This window comes from Rhodamnia argentea, chromosome 3 (assembly GCF_020921035.1).
Source record: "Rhodamnia argentea isolate NSW1041297 chromosome 3, ASM2092103v1, whole genome shotgun sequence".
NCBI classification, from domain to species: Eukaryota; Viridiplantae; Streptophyta; class Magnoliopsida; order Myrtales; family Myrtaceae; genus Rhodamnia; species Rhodamnia argentea.
The window spans coordinates 4169647-4188715 of record NC_063152.1 but is presented as its reverse complement, the minus strand read 5'-3'; the positions used below and the strand labels follow the sequence as shown (position 1 = coordinate 4188715).

General features: G+C 44.4%; 3 protein-coding genes and 1 long non-coding RNA gene across 4 annotated transcripts; 2 read left to right on the top strand and 2 right to left on the bottom strand.

Moving 5' to 3' along the window:
- Window positions 1-1818: 1818 nt before the first annotated feature.
- On the top strand, window positions 1819-4400 carry LOC115757068 (mannan endo-1,4-beta-mannosidase 6-like). Its single transcript, XM_030697161.2, is given in 8 exon segments — window positions 1819-2165; window positions 2168-2205; window positions 2793-2990; window positions 3122-3244; window positions 3455-3666; window positions 3890-3957; window positions 3960-4245; window positions 4247-4400. Coding segments are annotated over 8 exon segments (1299 nt in total). The 5' UTR covers window positions 1819-1837; the 3' UTR covers window positions 4293-4400.
- Window positions 4401-7385: 2985 nt separating this feature from the next.
- LOC125314263 lies at window positions 7386-7937 on the top strand. Its single transcript, XR_007197823.1, has 2 exons — window positions 7386-7464; window positions 7853-7937. It is a non-coding gene; the product is annotated as an uncharacterized LOC125314263 (long non-coding RNA).
- A 4272-nt stretch (window positions 7938-12209) lies between these two features.
- LOC115757069 lies at window positions 12210-13068 on the bottom strand. Its single transcript, XM_030697162.2, has one exon. The coding sequence runs from the start codon at window positions 12808-12810 to the stop codon at window positions 12517-12519; it is 294 nt and encodes a 97-aa protein (XP_030553022.1). The 5' UTR covers window positions 12811-13068; the 3' UTR covers window positions 12210-12516.
- Window positions 13069-13488: 420 nt separating this feature from the next.
- Window positions 13489-16614, bottom strand: LOC115757076 (MDIS1-interacting receptor like kinase 2-like). Its single transcript, XM_030697169.2, has 2 exons — window positions 14052-16614; window positions 13489-13787 (listed from the first exon to the last, which is right to left on the bottom strand). Exons 1-2 carry the CDS (start codon window positions 16612-16614, stop codon window positions 13489-13491), a joined length of 2862 nt encoding a protein of 953 aa, XP_030553029.2.
- Window positions 16615-19069: the final 2455 nt, after the last annotated feature.

The following is a 19069-nucleotide window of genomic DNA, read 5'->3' as shown; positions in this document are numbered from 1 at the left end:
TGTATGTAAGAGCATGTGGTTAGAATTTTAGCGAGAATTTGATTGGAGCCAACGCCAAATGTACAACAATGTACAGCTTTAAAATATGTGTCGTATGACCAAGTTGCCTTCTATTATCCGTCACGTGATCGGATATGTAAGAAAATATTTAGCTGGAGTCACCGCTGTTTGGCATGTTACCACGGATTTCTAAAAGTCAGGGGGCAAATTGCAATAATCGAAACATCAGGGGCCCACTTTCCACAATCCCAAAAACTTGGGGGGGGACAAAATGTAATTCTCTCTCCACCCTAGAAGGCTGCAAGATTATTTTCCGGGAAAATTCCAAAAAAGGGTCCCAAGTGCACTTGTTTTCTCAATTAAGGGCCCGAAGTGCAACTTATATCAAAGAAGGGCTTGAACCAAGACACTTTTGTCTTTTTACATTTTGTGATGGTTTTCCTTTTCTTTTTTTCCTTTTTTCTTTCTTGTTTCCTCTTGTTCTCCTCCTCGTCGCCAATGGCCGTGGGTTGAGCGGCCGCAAGGGCTTGCCTCACCTAGCTCGGGCGAGGGCCGACCAACGGAAACGCTTACCCCGTCCGATCAAAAATCGGTGATGCCTTGTCTGTTCGTTTGAAGGAAAAAAAAAAAAAAACGAAGAAGATCTCCCAATCAGGTCCCAAGACGGAGTCGCTTCGCCTTGGATCTCGCTTCCCTCTGCATTCCCTCTCTCGCGGAACCGAAGATGGGATCGACAGGCGAAGCGCGGGCTCCCGGAGGTTCGTGATCCTATCCACTCACTCCAATCCCGGGGATTCTCAAGGTCAATCGAAGTCCAGGCACGGGCGGCCTTTGTCGCCCTTTGATAGCGACGACAATGAGGAGAGTGTCGAGTTCGATGAGGATGAGGATGAGGAGGATAGGTCGGATGAGGTGAGTTCTTTTAAATTTTCCTGTTCCAATTTCGAGTATGTAATGCTGGTACTGTTTGTCATCGATTTGCTTGCTTGCATCATCCAAAGGAGCTTGATTTTGCTCCTCCTGCTCGAGTAGCTCAAGCCTTAGTTGAGCTAAAATAAAAAAACGGGAAACATGGGCAGGGCGAGGGCCGCCCTCACCGGCGTCCGCGAGGCTAGTCCTCGCCCGGGCGTAGCGAGGTGAGCCGTCGCGGCCGTTCCCTTAGCCGGTGGCCGCGAGGCGTGGCCGCGCCCGGGCGCAGCGAGGGCTTGCCTCAAGCGATCTAGCGAGGGCTCCCCTCCCCGGGGGCCGCAAGGCGTGCCCTTGTCTAGGCAGAACAAGGGCCAACCTCGCCCGATCCGGCGAGGGCTCCCCTCGTCGGTGGTCATAAGGTAGGCTCTCGCGTGTGGCGTGCGAGGCCACGCAGCCACACGATTCTTACGGGTGTAAGGGGAAGAAGAAAGAAAAAAAATAAAAAATAAAAAAGGAAGAAAAAAAGGAAAACAATCACAAAATGTAAAAAGACAAAAAAATCTCCATTCAGGCCCTTGTTTAAATATATAAAAGAAAAAAAAAAGATACTTCAGGCTTTTCTTTGACACAAGTTGCACTTCAGGCCTAAATTGAGAAAACAAGTACACTTGAGCTCTTTTTTTGGCATTTTCCCTTGTTTTCCAGAAACGGAAGGCGAACCAGCAACGGCCGCTCCAACATTGACATCTGCCAACTGAACCAATTAACTCGGTCGCTTCAGCGCGTGCCACGTCACTGTCGGAGAAATGACAATAACGACAACAAGGCGCCACGTCATACGTTGACTTTTCCCCACCCACGTTTGAAAAATGATTTCTGAAGAATTCTTCGGCTCTTCCCAAACTCCAGTGAAGAAGCGGCCACAAAAATGAAGCCAAACTGGAGAGACAAGGCTCTGTGTCCAATCTTGGGCGGAATCACCATCTTCCTCATCGTCTACCTCAACTTCGACGAAACCAGCTTCACCTTCACCTTCCCAGTTCTGTGGCTTCCGAAGATGGGGTTCGTGGGGACGAACTCGACCCGGTTCGTGATCGTCGAGGACGGTGGGGATGTTGGCGGTGGTCGAGTCCAGTCGACGGTGTACGTCAATGGGTGGAATCCGTATTGGCTGATGGAGGAGAGCGTGTGGGTTCAATCGAGGGCGAGGGTTTCTGAGATGATGAAGAGAGGGGCCGGAATGGGGATGACCGTGTGCAGAGGTCTCCGGGCGTTTTCGATGAGAGGGTGCTCAGGGTTAGTGAAATGAACTCTTGCGCTCTGTTTTTCTTGTTCGGGAACAGTTGTCCTTTCATGTGCATTGTCGGTGACGGCGAAGTTTAGATTTTTTTTCCCCGTTGCTAGATTGGGTTGCAGTGTTAGCCGCAGAAAGCCCGGAGAGATTCGTGGCGTTGATTTAGAGATGAAAGTATTCGCTACTCAAATTCAGTAGGAGTTAGTTGAGTGTGGATTAAAAAATTGCAGAACACCTCTCCTTTTTGTCATTTTGTCGTGCTGCTGATATGTGCAGATAGGTGAAGTATCGAATTCCTCATTGATGAATCTCCAATGAGGGGTTGTGAGAGGTTTTGTTGCAGCTACGAGTGTTAGCTGTGGACCATAAAGATTACAGTAGAAAAAAGTTCATACGGCTGCTGAAAATGATTGTAAGCAGCGTGGTTCGATGGAAGAGGCAGGTGGTTGGTGCTAACTTTGTGGTGGGGAGATGCTCATCAAGATGTTAGTACTCTTGTCATTCTATGATGGCTCTTTGGTGAAAATAGATTTCACTACAAGAATAGGCGGGGATATTTCGACATTATTACATCTGTTATTGATTTCAGGGATTAGATTATGTAATTGTTGAAGCTCGAAGGAATCGGGTGCGAGTAATCCTGAGCTTAGTTAACAATTTGAACGCTTTTGGTGGTAAAGCACAGTATATCAGATGGGCGCAAGAAGCTGGACAGAATGTCTCTTCATCGGCAGATTCGTTCTTCTCGCATCCCACAGTAAAGGAGTACTACAAGGCTTATATCAAGGTAGGTTCTGCTTTCAACTTTCTTCTTCATGCTAGGCACTAGAAGCGGATGAACGTCATTCCTTGTGCCACAGTATTTGGCTGCACAATAAAGACATTTGATTGCTTGCATTACTACCCTTCATTGTGCGGGCGGTAATAACAAGAAAAAACTCCATGACTGGAGTTCATTATTTTGATGAACCAGCTATTTTTGCTTGGGAGCTCATGAATGAGCCTCGCTGTGTATCTGGGTCATCTGCGCCACGTCTTCAGGTAGCTCTCTCTCTCTCTCTCTCTCTCTCTCAAGTTTCGTGATCAATTGATACGTTTTGTTATTTATTGCTGATTTCCATGAATGACAAGACGATCATGTTGTTTGTTATGTTATTAGCTCATCCTTTTTCATCGTGTACCGTCAGTATTTCCATATTAACTTGAGTTTGTCATGCTTCCATCCTCTTCTTGTTTTTGGTTGTGTAACAGGCTTGGATCACTGAGATGGCTGCGTATGTCAAGAGCTTAGACCGAAGACACCTTGTGATGATTGGAGTTGAGGGATTTTATGGGTTACAAACGCAAGAAAAAAGTGCAGTTAATCCTGGCGAATGGGCATCTTCACTTGCAACAGATTTCCTTAAGAACTCAGCAATTCAGAACATTGATTTTGCTTCTGTCCATGCATATCCTGATAGTTGGTTAGTAAACTTCAGATGATGCTTGTAGAAACTAAAATCTCTTCAATAATTGCTTCAAACATCACTTGAAGATGCTGCTACTTGAAATGAGTTTAAATTAGAATGCTTCTCCCAATGCTGCTAGGCTGTGCTTTTTGGACATAGCCAATGACTCTTTGCTTTCTATGCAAATTTTGCATTTCTGTATTCTGCTTTACTTTTAAATAATTCTCGATGATTGTAGGATCCCGGGGGCGAGTTTGGACGAAAAAGTGAAATATCTTTCGCAGCGGGTTGATTCTCACATACTTGATGGGATGACATGCTGAAGAAACCAGTTCTTTTCACAGAAATTGGGTCGTCGTTGCATCAGAATCAACAAGAGTCAAGTCAAAGAGATATATTCTTGAAGACGGTTTATGACAAAATCTATGAATCAGCAAAGAAGAGGCAAGCTGGTGCTGGAGCCTTGATTTGGCAATTGTTAGTAGATGATATGCAAGGATACACCGACCAATTTGCGTTCGTGGCCTGGAATCACCTTTCAACCTATAAATTGATCATAGAACAATCATGCAGGCTGAGGAGAATGTTTGTGAAGTAGCGTATATCGCCATAATGATCCATGTGCCTCTATTGGATCTTGACGGCTATTGTGTACGAGTTAGAGCCAGTTGAAGTACCATTTTAATTTTGAACGGGGAAGGACGTATTTGGGCAAGTTGCTGCAATTGTGATTGTGTCCTTGAAATGGCGGGAAGAGACTTAAAGAGGGATGAATGCGATGATGCCTCTTCCTTGTGAATGCCGATGCTGGGAAAGTGAGAAATCGTGCGATTTGAAGTTGTCGGTTTAAAAGGGTACACAACTAAGAAGTTACTTGTAGAAGTTCGAAATTTGCGATGTCTCGCTTGAAATTGCAAGGTTGCATCTCTATTGCCTCCATTGCCTGATGGATGCCCAGGATGCAAGGTCAGTTCCAAGATGGATAGTTGCTCCTGACTGCGGTCAACTACAATGCCTCTACACCTGCTCTCTCGCCCAAGCCTCATAGCATTCATATTCCAAGCACTAAGTATTCCCTGCCTGCTCGGATGCGTCAATCCGCCTATCTTTACCCTTTTCCTCGGATAGAGAGCTCTAGTAGTTCTTGGTAGGGGGAACTATGTAGAGTTGGTTCATTGCTATTTGCTCTCCCACCACGCTAGCACTTAAGAGACTCTCTTAGCCCTCTTGGACCCGCCAACGCTCATGAAAACCCGGGTCAGTCGGTCCTCCATTCATCCGACCGGATGTGTGGATAACGAGTCTGATTCTGCTTTCACTCTTCTCAAGGAACGAGGCCACCAAACAAACCAAAGGGGAGGTCTTTGCTTGCTACTTGATAAACCTTGATTACACCCCACCCAAGGGAGTGCAGCTCGATCAGATTTCGCTGCTTGCTTGCATTAAAATCTGCACAAAGGCATATGTGGTTGCACCATCAGTTCAGTAAGCCAAACAAGAAAGAGTTTGCACCTTTCCACATATGCAACCGACGATACACCTGATACTTGGCAGAGAGAAAATTGAGGAGGCAATTGAAGTATAGTTCCAACATTGACAATCCATCTTTTCTCTGAAACAACTACACCAGTGACTCATTTGACAATGGATGTCCTAACATTAAGAATCTCGTTCCTACAGCAACCAACTTTCATCCGAAAGTCACTAGATAGTATTGTTTGATTGAATTTCGGTCAGCTGGTCAAACACACGCACGCACACCACAAGATATCGCTGTCATGACCGATAGAATCGAGATGACCAAGCCAACGCATGATCGAACACTCCATCGACCCCTCGCCCAATTCTCAGGCAAAGGAAAGAACGTATCCCAATTATTCCTTCGAGACTCATCGTTCCCTCATCTACTTATATTTTGGACACTTATATCATCAAACAGTCGGAGAACGAACAAGCAGAGAGAGAGAGAGAAACACTCTTACGAAGCAGACACGATCAACGAAAGGTATGAAGAGACGAGAAAAATCAATGCAAAACGAAAGGGAAAAGGGGGTACCTAAGTTGCAATCAGCGGGGTTGAGAACCATGCGGCAATCAGGCTTCGACTCCGAGGCATGGCCGCATCTCGTCCTCCAGAGTATCCAAGTAGTTTCCATCTTTTGGAAATAACATCTGGAATTGCAAGTTTATCACCTAAAATATTTTGAGAAATAACCATCACATATGGGAAATCCAATGATCTAGCACTTTTACATGGGTTAACCCACCTTGCCGACCATGTAAGATGCACAAGAGTTGCACGTTGTCTTCTCTTTAAATTGCAGTGGTCTGGCTGTAGGAACCAGTTGCCTGCATTCCGGTAAGAGCTGGAGAGAAAGCAAAGGCAGATGTAATACCTGCACAAAAGCAATAGAGAGTGAGATGCTCAATTCTATTTCCATTTTATCTTCTTTGTTTCCTCCTCCAAGTGTTGAGTGCTTCTCAAATCTCTACCAGGGCGATGCGCGTCAACATGAAGAGAGGATGTTGGTTGAAACTTTAGCAGACTTTAAAATGCTACGTAAAATGTATTGCTCCAACAAACTAAATCATTTCTGATAACTGCAAAAACCACTGAGCAACCAAACACCGACATTCCGAAATTCGGGGTAGCAGAGCATAACCTACATCACCAAATACTAATCTCTTTCGACAATAGAAAGTAAAGTAATGCACGGCTTCAAAAGGAAACTTTGAAGGAGAATTAGAGGGGACCATCGACACAGAGCAAAAATTTATGAGTCTTCAAGATTCAGTACTAACCTTAACTGTTCCCCGCAGGACAAAAATGCAATTAGAAATGCAGACAGTCTCAGCCGTCCTAAAGCAAACATCTTCCAGGCTATTTGAGCACCTTAGAAACAAACAGATATACTAACATGTACCTTCATCGAAAATTTGACGAACTTGCGTTTGCATTGTACAGTTCAATTGGAGTAGCACCAAACCAACATCTGCAAGTACCAACGTTGTCCCAAAACAAACTTAAATGCGAACACACCAAGGAAGCCCAAAAAGATGAAGCGATCATCCCTCCCGAAGCAACACCACCAGTCAGAAAACAGAGCAACCAAAACACCCACCAACGGAAAACAAGAAATTACGCACCATTTGACACGTCTTCAAGAAAGTTGTTTCTCAGCTGTTCGCGGAAACGACAGGCTCTTCCAGGAGGGACGAGTGGCCGCCGTGGCTCAGTTGATGCTCTGCTCGAGAAAGAGTGTGCGTGTTGAAGAGCGTCCAGCACGAGCTGTGAGACTCGTCTTGAGCTGTCGCCGGCGAGTTTTGGCAAAGGGTGAACCCCTCACCTCACCCTTTGATTTACAAAAAAAAGGAAATAACTAGGGAATTTCACGAACATAAAACTAAAACTTGAAATTAACACCGAAAGATAATATTTTATTTGACATCAGGATAATCTAAGAATGATATTTGGAAGATGGATATTTTCTTTTTCTGTAAACAGGCTTGAGAAATAAAGTGGAATATAAGATTGAGAGAATCTATGTATAATTCGGTGTATATCTCGATAAGTATATGCATTATAAAAAAAAAGATATATGCATAATATCGATAGATATCCAGAATTAAATAAATATCACAATTCTCATATTATATAATGTTGCATCGATTTCAATTGATGGGAGACTAGTCTATAATTTGATTTCTTTTGTAGGCTCGGTTTACGGGAGAGAAAGGTTGGCGAAGCGATTGGTAGAACAAGAAGAGAAGCCCAATACCAGGCTGCTGAAGGTTCACTTAGGCATTTGCTTGGTAAGATGTGTCCCATCTAATGCCTTGTATGGGGTCTATTTGACTGCTTAATCTTGAATGTTATTGGATATGATATTATGAGAAGTATGTCGATGGATAGTCGTTGAGAAAAAATGTGTTCTAGTATGTCTCGTCGATTTTCTATCAAATGTAAGCATGTTTGAGCGTAGTTGACATGACATGGGGAGGCTCGGATACTTAGAAACAATCTAAAACAAAGTTCTGGTTAATCTCGCAGAGTGACAATTGGAATTCTTGGTAAAACTAAATTACCAATACCTGTTTACTTATGCATTTTTGCACACTTTAATTGCTATGATATGATAGTGGACGATTTTATTGAATCATATGAGATTAGCTGAATTGTTTAATCCCTCAACAATATAAGGATGCATCTTTGTTGAAGGGAATCGTTGTGCTTGGTTCTGGTCACTCCCATTGATGCTTGAGTGCTTCTCTTCACAGCCTTCATTGTTCATTGAATCGTCGATATGGACAGCGGAGACAGCGGGAAAATAACTGCAAAAAAGTTGAAGTGGCTGATCTTCTGTGCCTGCATGATCATTCTGCTCATGGTCATCGGAGCTACCTTTAGAGTGCTGGCCTACTACCGCTCCCAAAAGTAAAACGAGTGATGATGGAGGTTTTTTGAGGCATCATGGCATGGCAGTTGGGCAGAACAATCTCACTGTATATTGCCATGCATATTCCACGTTACTCTTCCTTGACTTTGGATTCAGGAATTCAGAACCTAGATTACTATAGGACTCTTGATGCTAGCTTTTCTTTCACAGGTTGATATGGCAAGACTCGACAAATCTTTAAAATGATATGCATACTCATCTGTATATCTGCGCACTGTACTGTCTATGTTCCTCCTCTTCTCCCCTTGTGTACCTCTCCATGCACGCAGTCTTCTGCTTTTTATTTTCAGTATCGGTCGCGCCTTTTTGAAGTTGCAGTGATGATGGATAAATTACCGCTAACAGCAACACGAACAAGAACATTGTCAAACTAACTAATCCAAATGGATTGCTAGCTTGTCTTTGGATTTAGACAGTCAGAACTTGATTACCATAGAACTCTCCGATGCTAGCTTCTCTTTCGTGGGTTGACATGAGAACAAGAGGGACTTTCAATTTTCAGCAATTACCCTATCATTAATATGACTTCATAAAGCTAAATCGCACTAGAATTGAGAACTTTCCGTATAACACATTGGGCCAAAGTTCAAGAATCACTTATGTCGTTTTTCTTTGAAACAATGGGGCAATAATGTTGATCACCGGTAGATCAGGATGACCAAGGGCTTCGTATGGTGGAAAGTTTATACGGGAAAATTGTCAAAAAAGTTCTAAACCTTTCACATTTTTTCCAATTCGATCTTTAAACCTTTTAAGTTTGCCGTTTCAGTCCTAAACCTTTTCACATTTTGCTGATTCAGTCCTAAACCTCTTTACTTTTTTTTCTGTTCTGGGTTTATTGGCGGGCAATCCCGCTAGCCCACAAACTCAAGTACTAGGAGGGCTTCAGCTTTTGCAAACCACGTTGATTTCTAATGTTCTAAAATGTGAACAAAGGATGTTGCTTTTGTTAGCAACGGAATTGAGTTTTTCAGGGACGTATTTTGTAATACCGGAGTTTTGATTATCCTTGATAACGTCGAAAATGCATTTCATGTCCAGAAGCTCATCGAAGATTGCTTTGATTGATCTGCTTCTGGAAGTAGGATCCCTGTTACCACCAGAAACAGTGTCGTCCTGGAAGACTCCTCAGATCCAGACTTATCACGTTCGTCGGGTGGATAGTGATCAGCACGCATCTATACCAACTTCTTCCTCACATAGCAACCTCAAGCTTTCGGACCGTGTTCTTAATGCTATGGCAGGATTCCCAGTGATCATTGCAGTTGTGGCCGCAGTATTCGACGGTAAAACGCAGGAGAAATGGTGAATAACCTAGTAAAGTGGTTATATAAGCAGAGGGACTTTCAAAGTAATTTGGAGGGAGGACTAGATTACCAGCAGAAACAGAGATTTTGGGTTATTGCCTGCTTTACCACCGGCATAGGTAGTCGAATTGCTTGGTACCAGGGGAAAGCAATCAGACATGGAAACATAGCAGGTTGAGGCGACTTGGCAGAGAAATCGTTCGTCCGGAGAGTCTTATGAATCCAGGAAGGCGGAGCAGATTATTTGATCATGAAATAGCTCTAAAGCGGAAGAAGGTGAAAGGTTGGTGTGCCTATCTTTTTTGTTTCATTGCGAAGTAGAACAAGTACTTTTGTTGTGCTCACCACCAAAGCAACGTCTGATCGTGTGTGCAATTGACATTGTCCGTCATTTTTTGACTAATGTTTCCTGACTGGTTACTTGTCAAGAAGGGAGACCATCCTCACTTCTATTCGTTCTTTCTTGTCCATCACAGGGAACACAAAAGGTTGAGGCACTCTGCCTTTTAACTCTCGGTGGCATACTTCAGACAAACTTACACCAGAAGATTTGATAGCATGCCAAACATACGGTTTCTTCAATTGGATCATGCAGTCATTGCCGGAGATTTCGTTTACAGGTTGTGCTAACTTATTAGTCACTCCTAAATTCTCCGGCTGCAAAAATCTGGCCTCATTGATTCTGGAGCGTTGTCCACAATTGGTCAAGATAGATCATTCGATCGGCGATTCGAAGGGCTTGGCTTCCCAGAATTTGAAGTTCTACGCAGAACTCAGCGTGTTGCCGGGAGAAGTGGGTCGCTTGACAGCTCTGAAAGAGCTTCTCACGGACGGGACTTTGGTACAGGAAATTCCCATCTCCATCATTTAAAGAAGCTAGGAACCTTGAGTGCCTCAAACTGCTTCTCATTGAGTCGGAGAAGGATACGTCACCAAACAGATATCTCACTTCTTTCCCTGGATGGCACCAGAATCGCAGCATTTCCTGTCTCTGGTGGAGAACTGGTCCATCTTAAACGCTCGTCATTATGGGATTGCCATCGAATAAGAAAACTTCCAAGCTCCAATGGCAAGAAAGGGAGATCGTTAGTTGAGTTAGACGGGGTAGGGAGAGGCGTTTCCAAGTTTCCAGATTCTATAAAAAATCTGCAGAATTTGAAGGTGCTGAGGATGGATTCTTGTTTCTGTAGAGAGTTCTCTCCTATATCGGAGAAATATGCGCCTCCTAATGTCGGAGTCTCGAGGGGAGATAAGTACACTATCAGTGCCATAACTTTTGTACGGCGTTCACTTGAGTGCCATAACTTTCAAAACGTTCACTTAAGTGTCATAAATTTAAAAATCGTTCACTTGAGAGCCGTCGCTGGCGTGGACGCCGAAAAGCTGATGTGGACGTTGGAAAAGTTGATATAGCACTTAAGTGAACGATTTTTGAAAGTTATAACACTCAAGTGAACGTTTTGAAAGTTATGACATTCAAGTGAACGCCGTACATAAGTTATGGCACTCACGGTGTGCTTATTCCCTCGAGGGGGCAATCCAATTGACATCGGGAAACTGTATAATCTGAGAATCTTGAGGTTGTGACGTCCAAATTTTTCCAGCGTACCAGCAGAGATCCACCAGCTTTCCATTCTTCGGACACTCGATTTGCTTCTAGAGTTGCCAAGGCTTCCCTCTAGCATTATGGTTTTGCTTGCACGTAGATGATGGCCTTTCCCATTTACCTCATGTATTTCCACGATCAAGTATGCCCATAGATTTCAGAGAAAATTTGCTTGCAATTTTTCTTACAAGCGTGTTTATTCCATAACCGTTATGACATGTCGAGACAACTTTGCAGCCAAAACAGTATCGCCACCCAATTATTACACCGACACGACAGAGATGCTGCTTGTCATGGGGGTTGCCTTTCGTTTCAACTGCCTGAGTTGCAGCCAAAACAGCATTTCTCACCGCAACGTCAGCAAAGATCTTCAAAGACCAAGTGAACCGTGAACCAGAGCTGCCTCTGCACCATAGAATAGCGTTCCTAGAAGCTCGACGGTCCGCTGAAGCTCATAGCGGATGCAGACATGCGAGTAATCGAATCATCAAATTCTCGGGCAAAGGAAAGAACGTGTTGCGATTTCTCCTTCAAGACTCATCGTTCCCTCATCTACTCCCTTATGTAAGCAACGAAAAGTGCTTACATAAGGGAAATCCAATGATCTAGCACTTACATGAGTTACCCCACCTTATTGACCATGTAAGATGTACAAGAGTTGCACGTTATCTTCTCTTTAAATTGCAGTAGTCTTTGTTTCGGGTAGCAGAGCACAACCCACATCACCAAATACTAATCTCTTTCGACAATATTAATGTCTTTGTTTCCTTCAAGTGGGCAGGATGCCTTTGGCAGGATTAAATGCAATTGGAAATGCAAACGGTCTCAGCCGTCCTAAAGCAATTGGAAATGCAGAGACAGTCTCAAACAGATGTTCTACACGTACCTTGATCGAAAATTAGACAATTTGCACTGCAGTCGCCCCCAGTTCAATTAGAGTAGCACCAACATCGCAACATGTGGTGCGCTAATGAAACAGTTAAAGGAAGAGAAATGTCTGCAAGCACTACCATTGTCCCAAAACAAACTTAAATGTGAAAAAGGAAATAACAAGGGAATTTCACGAATATAAACTCAATTCGAAACAAACTTATGTTGGTAGTCTTTCCTTCATAGGTTGATCCAGCACTTGTACCCCAAGTCAAAATGTTAAGAGCTTTTCTTTTTCCCTGTCACCAACAGTGTACTATATATACTTGATTTACATTTAAATGAAATCGAGTCACTTGGTCTTTAGTTTCCTGGACATCTTTCCTATGCTAATTCATCTGATTTGAACTAGCAGATTCTGGTATGCCTCCATATTTCGTTTAGGATTAGCAATTTCAGATGCAGAAGCACCTATTTTTGGCTGAAAAGAATCAGAGGTTGAACTCCAATGTGTCAGAAACCAAGTGCCAAAGATTTCTCAAGAGAGACCAGAATTTACACAATATAAAGCCCCAGTTCCTCTCTTCAGAACCCACAGCAACAAAACTCTGGTAAGCTATGAAGTCTAGGCCATACAGCTGCACTTGCACTTGGACATGCATTTCTTGCAATTGGACAGTTTCGGCGTCCCGCCGTCGCAGTTGCACCTCCTTGTGCATTGGACTTGCGACGACCCGCCCCACAAGCACCGCCCCATGCAGCGGAGAACCGGCCCACACGATGGGCAACAGTGGCTCAGCTGGTCCACGATGCAGTCTCGGCACGCACCGCCGTCCGAAGGACAAGCCGTGGCCTGAGGAGGGACCATCAGCAACCACAGCACCAACATTAGGAGAGGCGCAAGAGCTGGCTTAGACATCTTCTCCACCTCTTGATGTATCCAATGTGATGTGCAAGATGCTCTCTCTGTTTGCTGATTTATAAAGGTCTCTTGCTTCTGTTGTGGGCTGTGTCTTCAGATTGATGATCGCTCTTCCATCTGCTGCCCATTAAATGTCTGCCCTCCCTTCTTGGTTTGCTCAAATTTTATCTCATTGGGTTTGGTAGCTCCTAACACTTGTGTTGATATGACTGAACCTGGATCTGAACTTAGTAAATACTTGCTCGTCACTTTCTTACTAAGGAAGAGCAAGTATGCTCCAGCTGGGCTCTTTCAAGGTGTGATCTTGCATATGCTCCACTTTGGCCCTTCCCACATCGATGAGCTTCCATGAGCCCAAATAGCAACCTCAATTTACTTCTTTTTTTTTTTCACGTAGATTTAGTGAATTATATCATGTTTTATTCGAATTTTTTTCCTTAAAATTCTTGTTTTGACTCTTGTCCAAACAATAAGAACTCTACTTTTGCTCAAGAAACTTGTTTACTACACATGAACAAGAATGTGATCGTCACGATCAGCCTATCTATCGACACGTTCCATCGCCCATTTAGTCCTAAATTTGCCTCCTGGTGTGGGACTTGGACGCAATCGATTATTACGAATGGATACAAATGCGAAGATGCGGGTGTCAGCTTGAGACTAGTGAAGATTGTTCTAAATTTCGAGGAGCGCCCGTGACACCTCTCTCATGGTTGGCCTGCGATTTGGATCAGCATCTACACATGAACATGCTTGCTTCACTATCGCTTTCACTTCATCCATGGCGACACGATCCGCCGGAGGTGGAAGACGTGCATCTAACAGATCCTGTAGCTCCATGCCGGGCTCCGATTGGAGGGAATTCAGAGATAAACCGAGCTCCGCCGGGTGTTTTCCTATCATCACTTCGAGTGCCAGGACGCCGAAGCTATAGACATCGCATTTCTCGGTCAACCTCATTGTGTATGCGAGCTCTGGCATCAAGCAACGAGGAAATCTATCATCAGACTAGTGATATGAAAAGCACAAGATCGTACAAATTCTGTATTATAGCTACTGATATGCTGATAGTAATATAGTCCTGAAGCTGTTAACCACAGGATTAGAGGTTCAATTAGTATGATCTTAAGGCATGCCGAAAATCAATCCAATTATGCAGAAGGGAATGTGTCTAGTGACAGATGACGAATGATGCGTAAACTTGTAAAGCGCAGAGAAAGAGGCGTGAGAAGAGTTACCTGGAGCAACATAACCGTATGTGCCTGCCACGGCCGTCCAATTGCGCGAATCGGGCTTTAAAATCCTAGAGATGCCGAAGTCGGAGAGAAAAGCTTCGTAGTCTGTGTTCAACAGAATGTTTCGGCTCGATATGTCTCGGTGAATCACAGGCGGCGTGCAATCGTTGTGCATGTAACACAGGGCACTTGCCGTGTCCCTCACGATCTGCGCTCGCCTCCTCCAGTCGAACCGTGCTGCTTCGGTGCCGTCCTTCAGGATGCTTGCTAAGCTTCCCCTCTCGATCAGGTCGTACACAAGGAACTTGTGAAGCCCGCTGGAGCAGAATCCATAAAACTTGACGATGTTCCGATGCCGTATCGCCGTCAACAGCTTGATCTCATTGATGAAGCTTGCTGTGATCTGCTCTATTTCATCGCCTTCCGAGGACCTGATCTTCTTTATGGCTAAGGCATGTCCTGTTGGAAGCAGAGCTCTGTAGACTCTTCCGCTTCCGCCCTCCCCGATGCAATACTTGTCGTCGAAACCCTCCGTGGCTTTGACGATGTCCTCATAGACGACTTTCCCGTCATAGTTCAGCACGGAGAAGACATTCCTGCTGTTCAGCCCAGCGATTCTTGCACTCGGGCTTTTCATTCTCCCGCGGGATAGGATGGATTTTCCGAGCAATACTACAATGAGGAATAGAACGACTGATAAAGAAACGCCTAGTATGATCCACAATTTGCGGCTTTTCTTCTGAACTGTGCTCTCTGGTAACTTAGCATTGCAAGGTTGGAAACCTCGGACTGGGCCACACATGTTCTTGTTGTTGCTGAATGCTGTCGGGGCGGAGAGGAGGAAAACTTCGCCATCGGGGATCGGACCTTCCAGTTCATTGTAGGAGAAATCGACAGATGTTAAACTGGTCATCTGGGCAAAGGATGGAGGGATTTCGCCGGACAGCCCGTTGTGAGAGAGATCTAAAAGCTCCACGGACAACTTTGCAATCTGTGGAGGTATATTGCCAGTGAGGTGGTTATGACTCAAGTTCAATGAACCTTGCAGTGCTAGGTCTCCGATCTGAGGCGATATAGACCCGCTAAAATTGTTAATCGCCAGGACCAGATTCCGCAGCTTCAAGCATTTCCAGAGTTGTTCGGGAATGGGGCCTCCCAGCTTGTTCGACGAGAGGTCAAGGTCCTCGAGACGCAACAGGTGCCCAAGTTGAGACGGGATCGAACGTGAAAGTTTGTTCTCTCTTAAATTCAGCTGATACAGAGAGGATAAGTTTCCTAGATGTCCCGGCATTAATCCAGTAATATGGTTAGACGACAGATTGAGCACACCCAGGACACTTAGTTTCCCGAGCTCGTTCGGAATCGTGCCGCCAATCTCATTTCCAGCAAGGTTTAGCAGCGTCAGCTTCAGGCATGACCCCCAGTTCGGGGAGAGGACCCCTCTCAATTTATTGTCGCTCAAGTCAAGATAGTTGAGGTTCGGATAGACACCGAAGTCTCGGTCTAGATACCCCGAAAGGAAGTTGCTCTCGAGGCGGACTCGCATGAGAGTCGTGCAATTTCTCAAGCTTCTTGGCATTGGACCTGCGAAGCTGTTGAAGGCGGCCGTGAATATTTCGAGAGGAGACTCCTGGCATACTTGTGGTAAGGGACCGGAGAGATTGTTCACGCTGAGATGAAGCACCTTTAGGAATGAAAGGTTGGCGAGTCCTTGAGGTACCGAACCCGAGAGGTCGTTCTCATACAAAAATAAATGGACTAGCTTGGCGCACTTGACAATGTCCTGAGGAATAGGTCCTGAAAGTTGGTTCTGCTGCAAGAACAACCATGTTAAGCGAGTAAGATTGCCGATGGACGCAGGGATAGGACCGGTGAGATAATTTCCGTATAAAGCTATAGCATCTAAATGCTTCAAGTTTCCGATTTCATGCGGGATTGAGCCATTCAGACGGTTGTTACAGATAGCTAGCTCTACAAGATCTGTCAGGAGGCCAATCTCCGAGGGGATTTTGCCGGTGAAATTGTTGTTCTGCAGTTCCAGGAACCGGAGCTTGGTCCAGTTGGAAAACAGGCACGGATCTAGTTCGCCGCTTATCATGTTATTGCCGAGATAAAGCAAGGAGAGGCGAGTGAGGTTTGATAGCGTCGGAGGGAGGCGACCAGAGAGAATGTTCCTGGAGAGATTCAGGTGCATCAGCTTCGAAAGCGAGCCGATTTGAGGTGGCATAGGGCCCGTGAGGTTGCATTGGCTGAGGTTGAGGGAAACTAGGTTGCCGAACGACAAGAAGTTCAAGCCTGTGAGGTTTCCCCCTAGGCTTGCACCAGGGAGATGTATCTTTGCTACGCTGCCCGCCGCGTCACAGGAGACGCCAAACCACTGGCACGGGCTCGCCGACAGGTTTGGGCCGATCGTCCCGCCGGCTGTCCACGATTGGAGTGCGGATTGGTTCGTGAGAGTCGACTTCCACGCGAGGAGCGCCTCCGCTTCTGAATTGGCTCTCACTTCAGCATTGAAAGATAAAAGTAGCAGAAACGAAAGCAAGATATGTGACTTAAGGCTGGCCATGGTCAGCAACTTTCACGTAGTATAAACACTGCCAGCCTCTGATTTTGCTTTGCCTGTTCATAGTAACAAGAAGAAGAATCTATTTTTGTAGTTCCTTCGATATGATTACGACAGTGGAAACAAATCACGGATTCGCAATTTTTTGTTGCTCGGTCGCTGCCTAGACGATAGCGAACCAAGCGGAAGCGATCGTTCCTAAACAAATGACAGCTGCCGAAACGGTCCTAAGATGTCAATATCTCGACCACCAAAATGATCTCAGAAGTAAACATCGCCGCCGTGCTTTGTTGAACTGTTGAATCGCGTCCGTGTAGACCGGGGTGGTTCTCCGCGACCGCCGTGTTCGTCCTCCGGTTTCATCGGGGGGGATTGAGCTCTCTCCATTGTTTTCCTTGCACGGTCAAATGCGGGCAGTCGCTTTACGCGGTCTAGATGGATGCAATTTCAACAGTTTACCGCATGGCGGCGGCGCTGTGGGCGGAGACGATAACAGGTGGAGGGAACTCGAATTTCCAACATGACTTGGAATTTGAGTACGCCCATGAACATCAAGTGGACGAATTCCAACACTGACTTATGGCAAGATATATGGACCGCCGCTGATTAAATTGAACCCTTTACTGGTAGGCAAATTGACTGAACGAGAGTCAATTTCCAACCCCGAGTCAACCGCCCGTTCACCTGAGAAGTCTACTCTTGGGGGTGCCGGGTAGGGATGTGTAGGTGAACCGCACCGCTCAAAGAATCGGACCGGACCAAACTGGCCAGCTTCCTGTTCCAAATTTTTTGAATTGGTAATAATCGATCCGGTTCTCATTTCCATATACGAATCCGAACCGCCCAAACCAATATGTTTTTTTTTTTCCCTTTTCTTTTACGATGTAAAGAAAAGTAAATTGCCAAAACCCTAAACTAGACCGGTCTAAACTTAAAACTGACCAAGACCGACCGATCCGATCCCATTCGCATTTCCAACAACTTGGGAACTAGCCCTACTGGTATGGTACTCGATTCTATGATGGAACCGGCCTAAATCGGGGAACTGATCACCCTTAGTGCCAGGATTGACGGAAGTCCACTCAAGCCACGAAGAACGAATTGAGTGAAGCATACTTGCAGGCGATCAAACTTCGCATGTGAGAATTATTTTTCCATCAAGTGTGTACATAAGAAATGTCCGATAACGAATATTTAAGAAGTCTTTGTTTCACCGAAAATTTCGTGAAAAATACTTGCATAAATCACTTTCAAGAAAAATTATTAGTTTTCATTTGTTTGGTGGTTTAGACAAAGTGATTTCCTTCTTGCCAAAAAGGAAGTCATTTTTTCCAAATCTAAGTTTGTTATTATCAATCTCGAAAAAATGTCTTTCGTAAATCGATTGATTTTCCATCATCGATGAACCGTTCCTCGAAGATCGGTGACCAAGAAAGTAAAGATCTTATCCGTCCGTCGAAAAAATTTCAAGAACTTGTAAAATACGAGACTTTACGTTAACCGATGGTTCTTCGACAGACCATAAAAAAGGCCGAGTTTGCCTTGGGAGACAAAAGTCCACGTTGCTTAAAACATAAGAGATTGAATTTCCATCATTCACGGAGAACACAAAAGCCCACAAGCGCTTGAAGAATCAATTCAACGCCGTGCTTGACCTAAATGCTGACCTAGGGGCTTTTATGGAATAGTGACACAAATAGTTCATGCGATCTCTCGACTTTTAATTTGTTCAATATGGTCCGTAAACTTTAGCTTAATATACTTTGTCGTTCATGAACTTTTGAATTTGGACTTTTGGTGCATATTCAATATAGTCTCTAAACTATATGAAAGCGCTCGATGTTGTTCCTGAACTTCAATCAATAGAGGAATAACGTTGACCATTTTAATATATTTTAGAGACTATATTGAACATGTACCAAAAGTCTATGAACCGCATTAAACAAACTAAAAGTTTAGGGACGGCATTGTACTTTGGGTTAGGTTCAGTGACCACATTGAATAAATTAAAAGATCCATGGACCATATTGTACATTGGGCCAAAGGTCATGGAATATTTGTGTCATTTTTTCTCTTTTCTACGTGTCGTGCATTAGTCCTAAATTTTTTGACAATTTGCCAATAGTGCTTCAGATAAATTTTGACTAAAAAGCGCTAACGTAGAATGCCGGTTGTCCTATGTGACATGGCCGGCACCGATGTGATCGATATTTGCAAATTTTTTTTAAGGCCCTAATTGTTTTGTTTTCTTTCTTTCTCTGCCTGTCGCCGGAAGGATTACATGGACAACTCGTCTAGAGATTTAAGACTAAATTTATCCACGTTTAAAAGTTTAAAGACCGAATTGGTATATGTAAAAATAAGTATCCAACCTTTTTTTTTGGTTTGGTAATTATCTAGAAATAGCTTGCGAAACTCATTCCAATTTCCAAATGCATTTCTAGGTGACAAGGGTCAA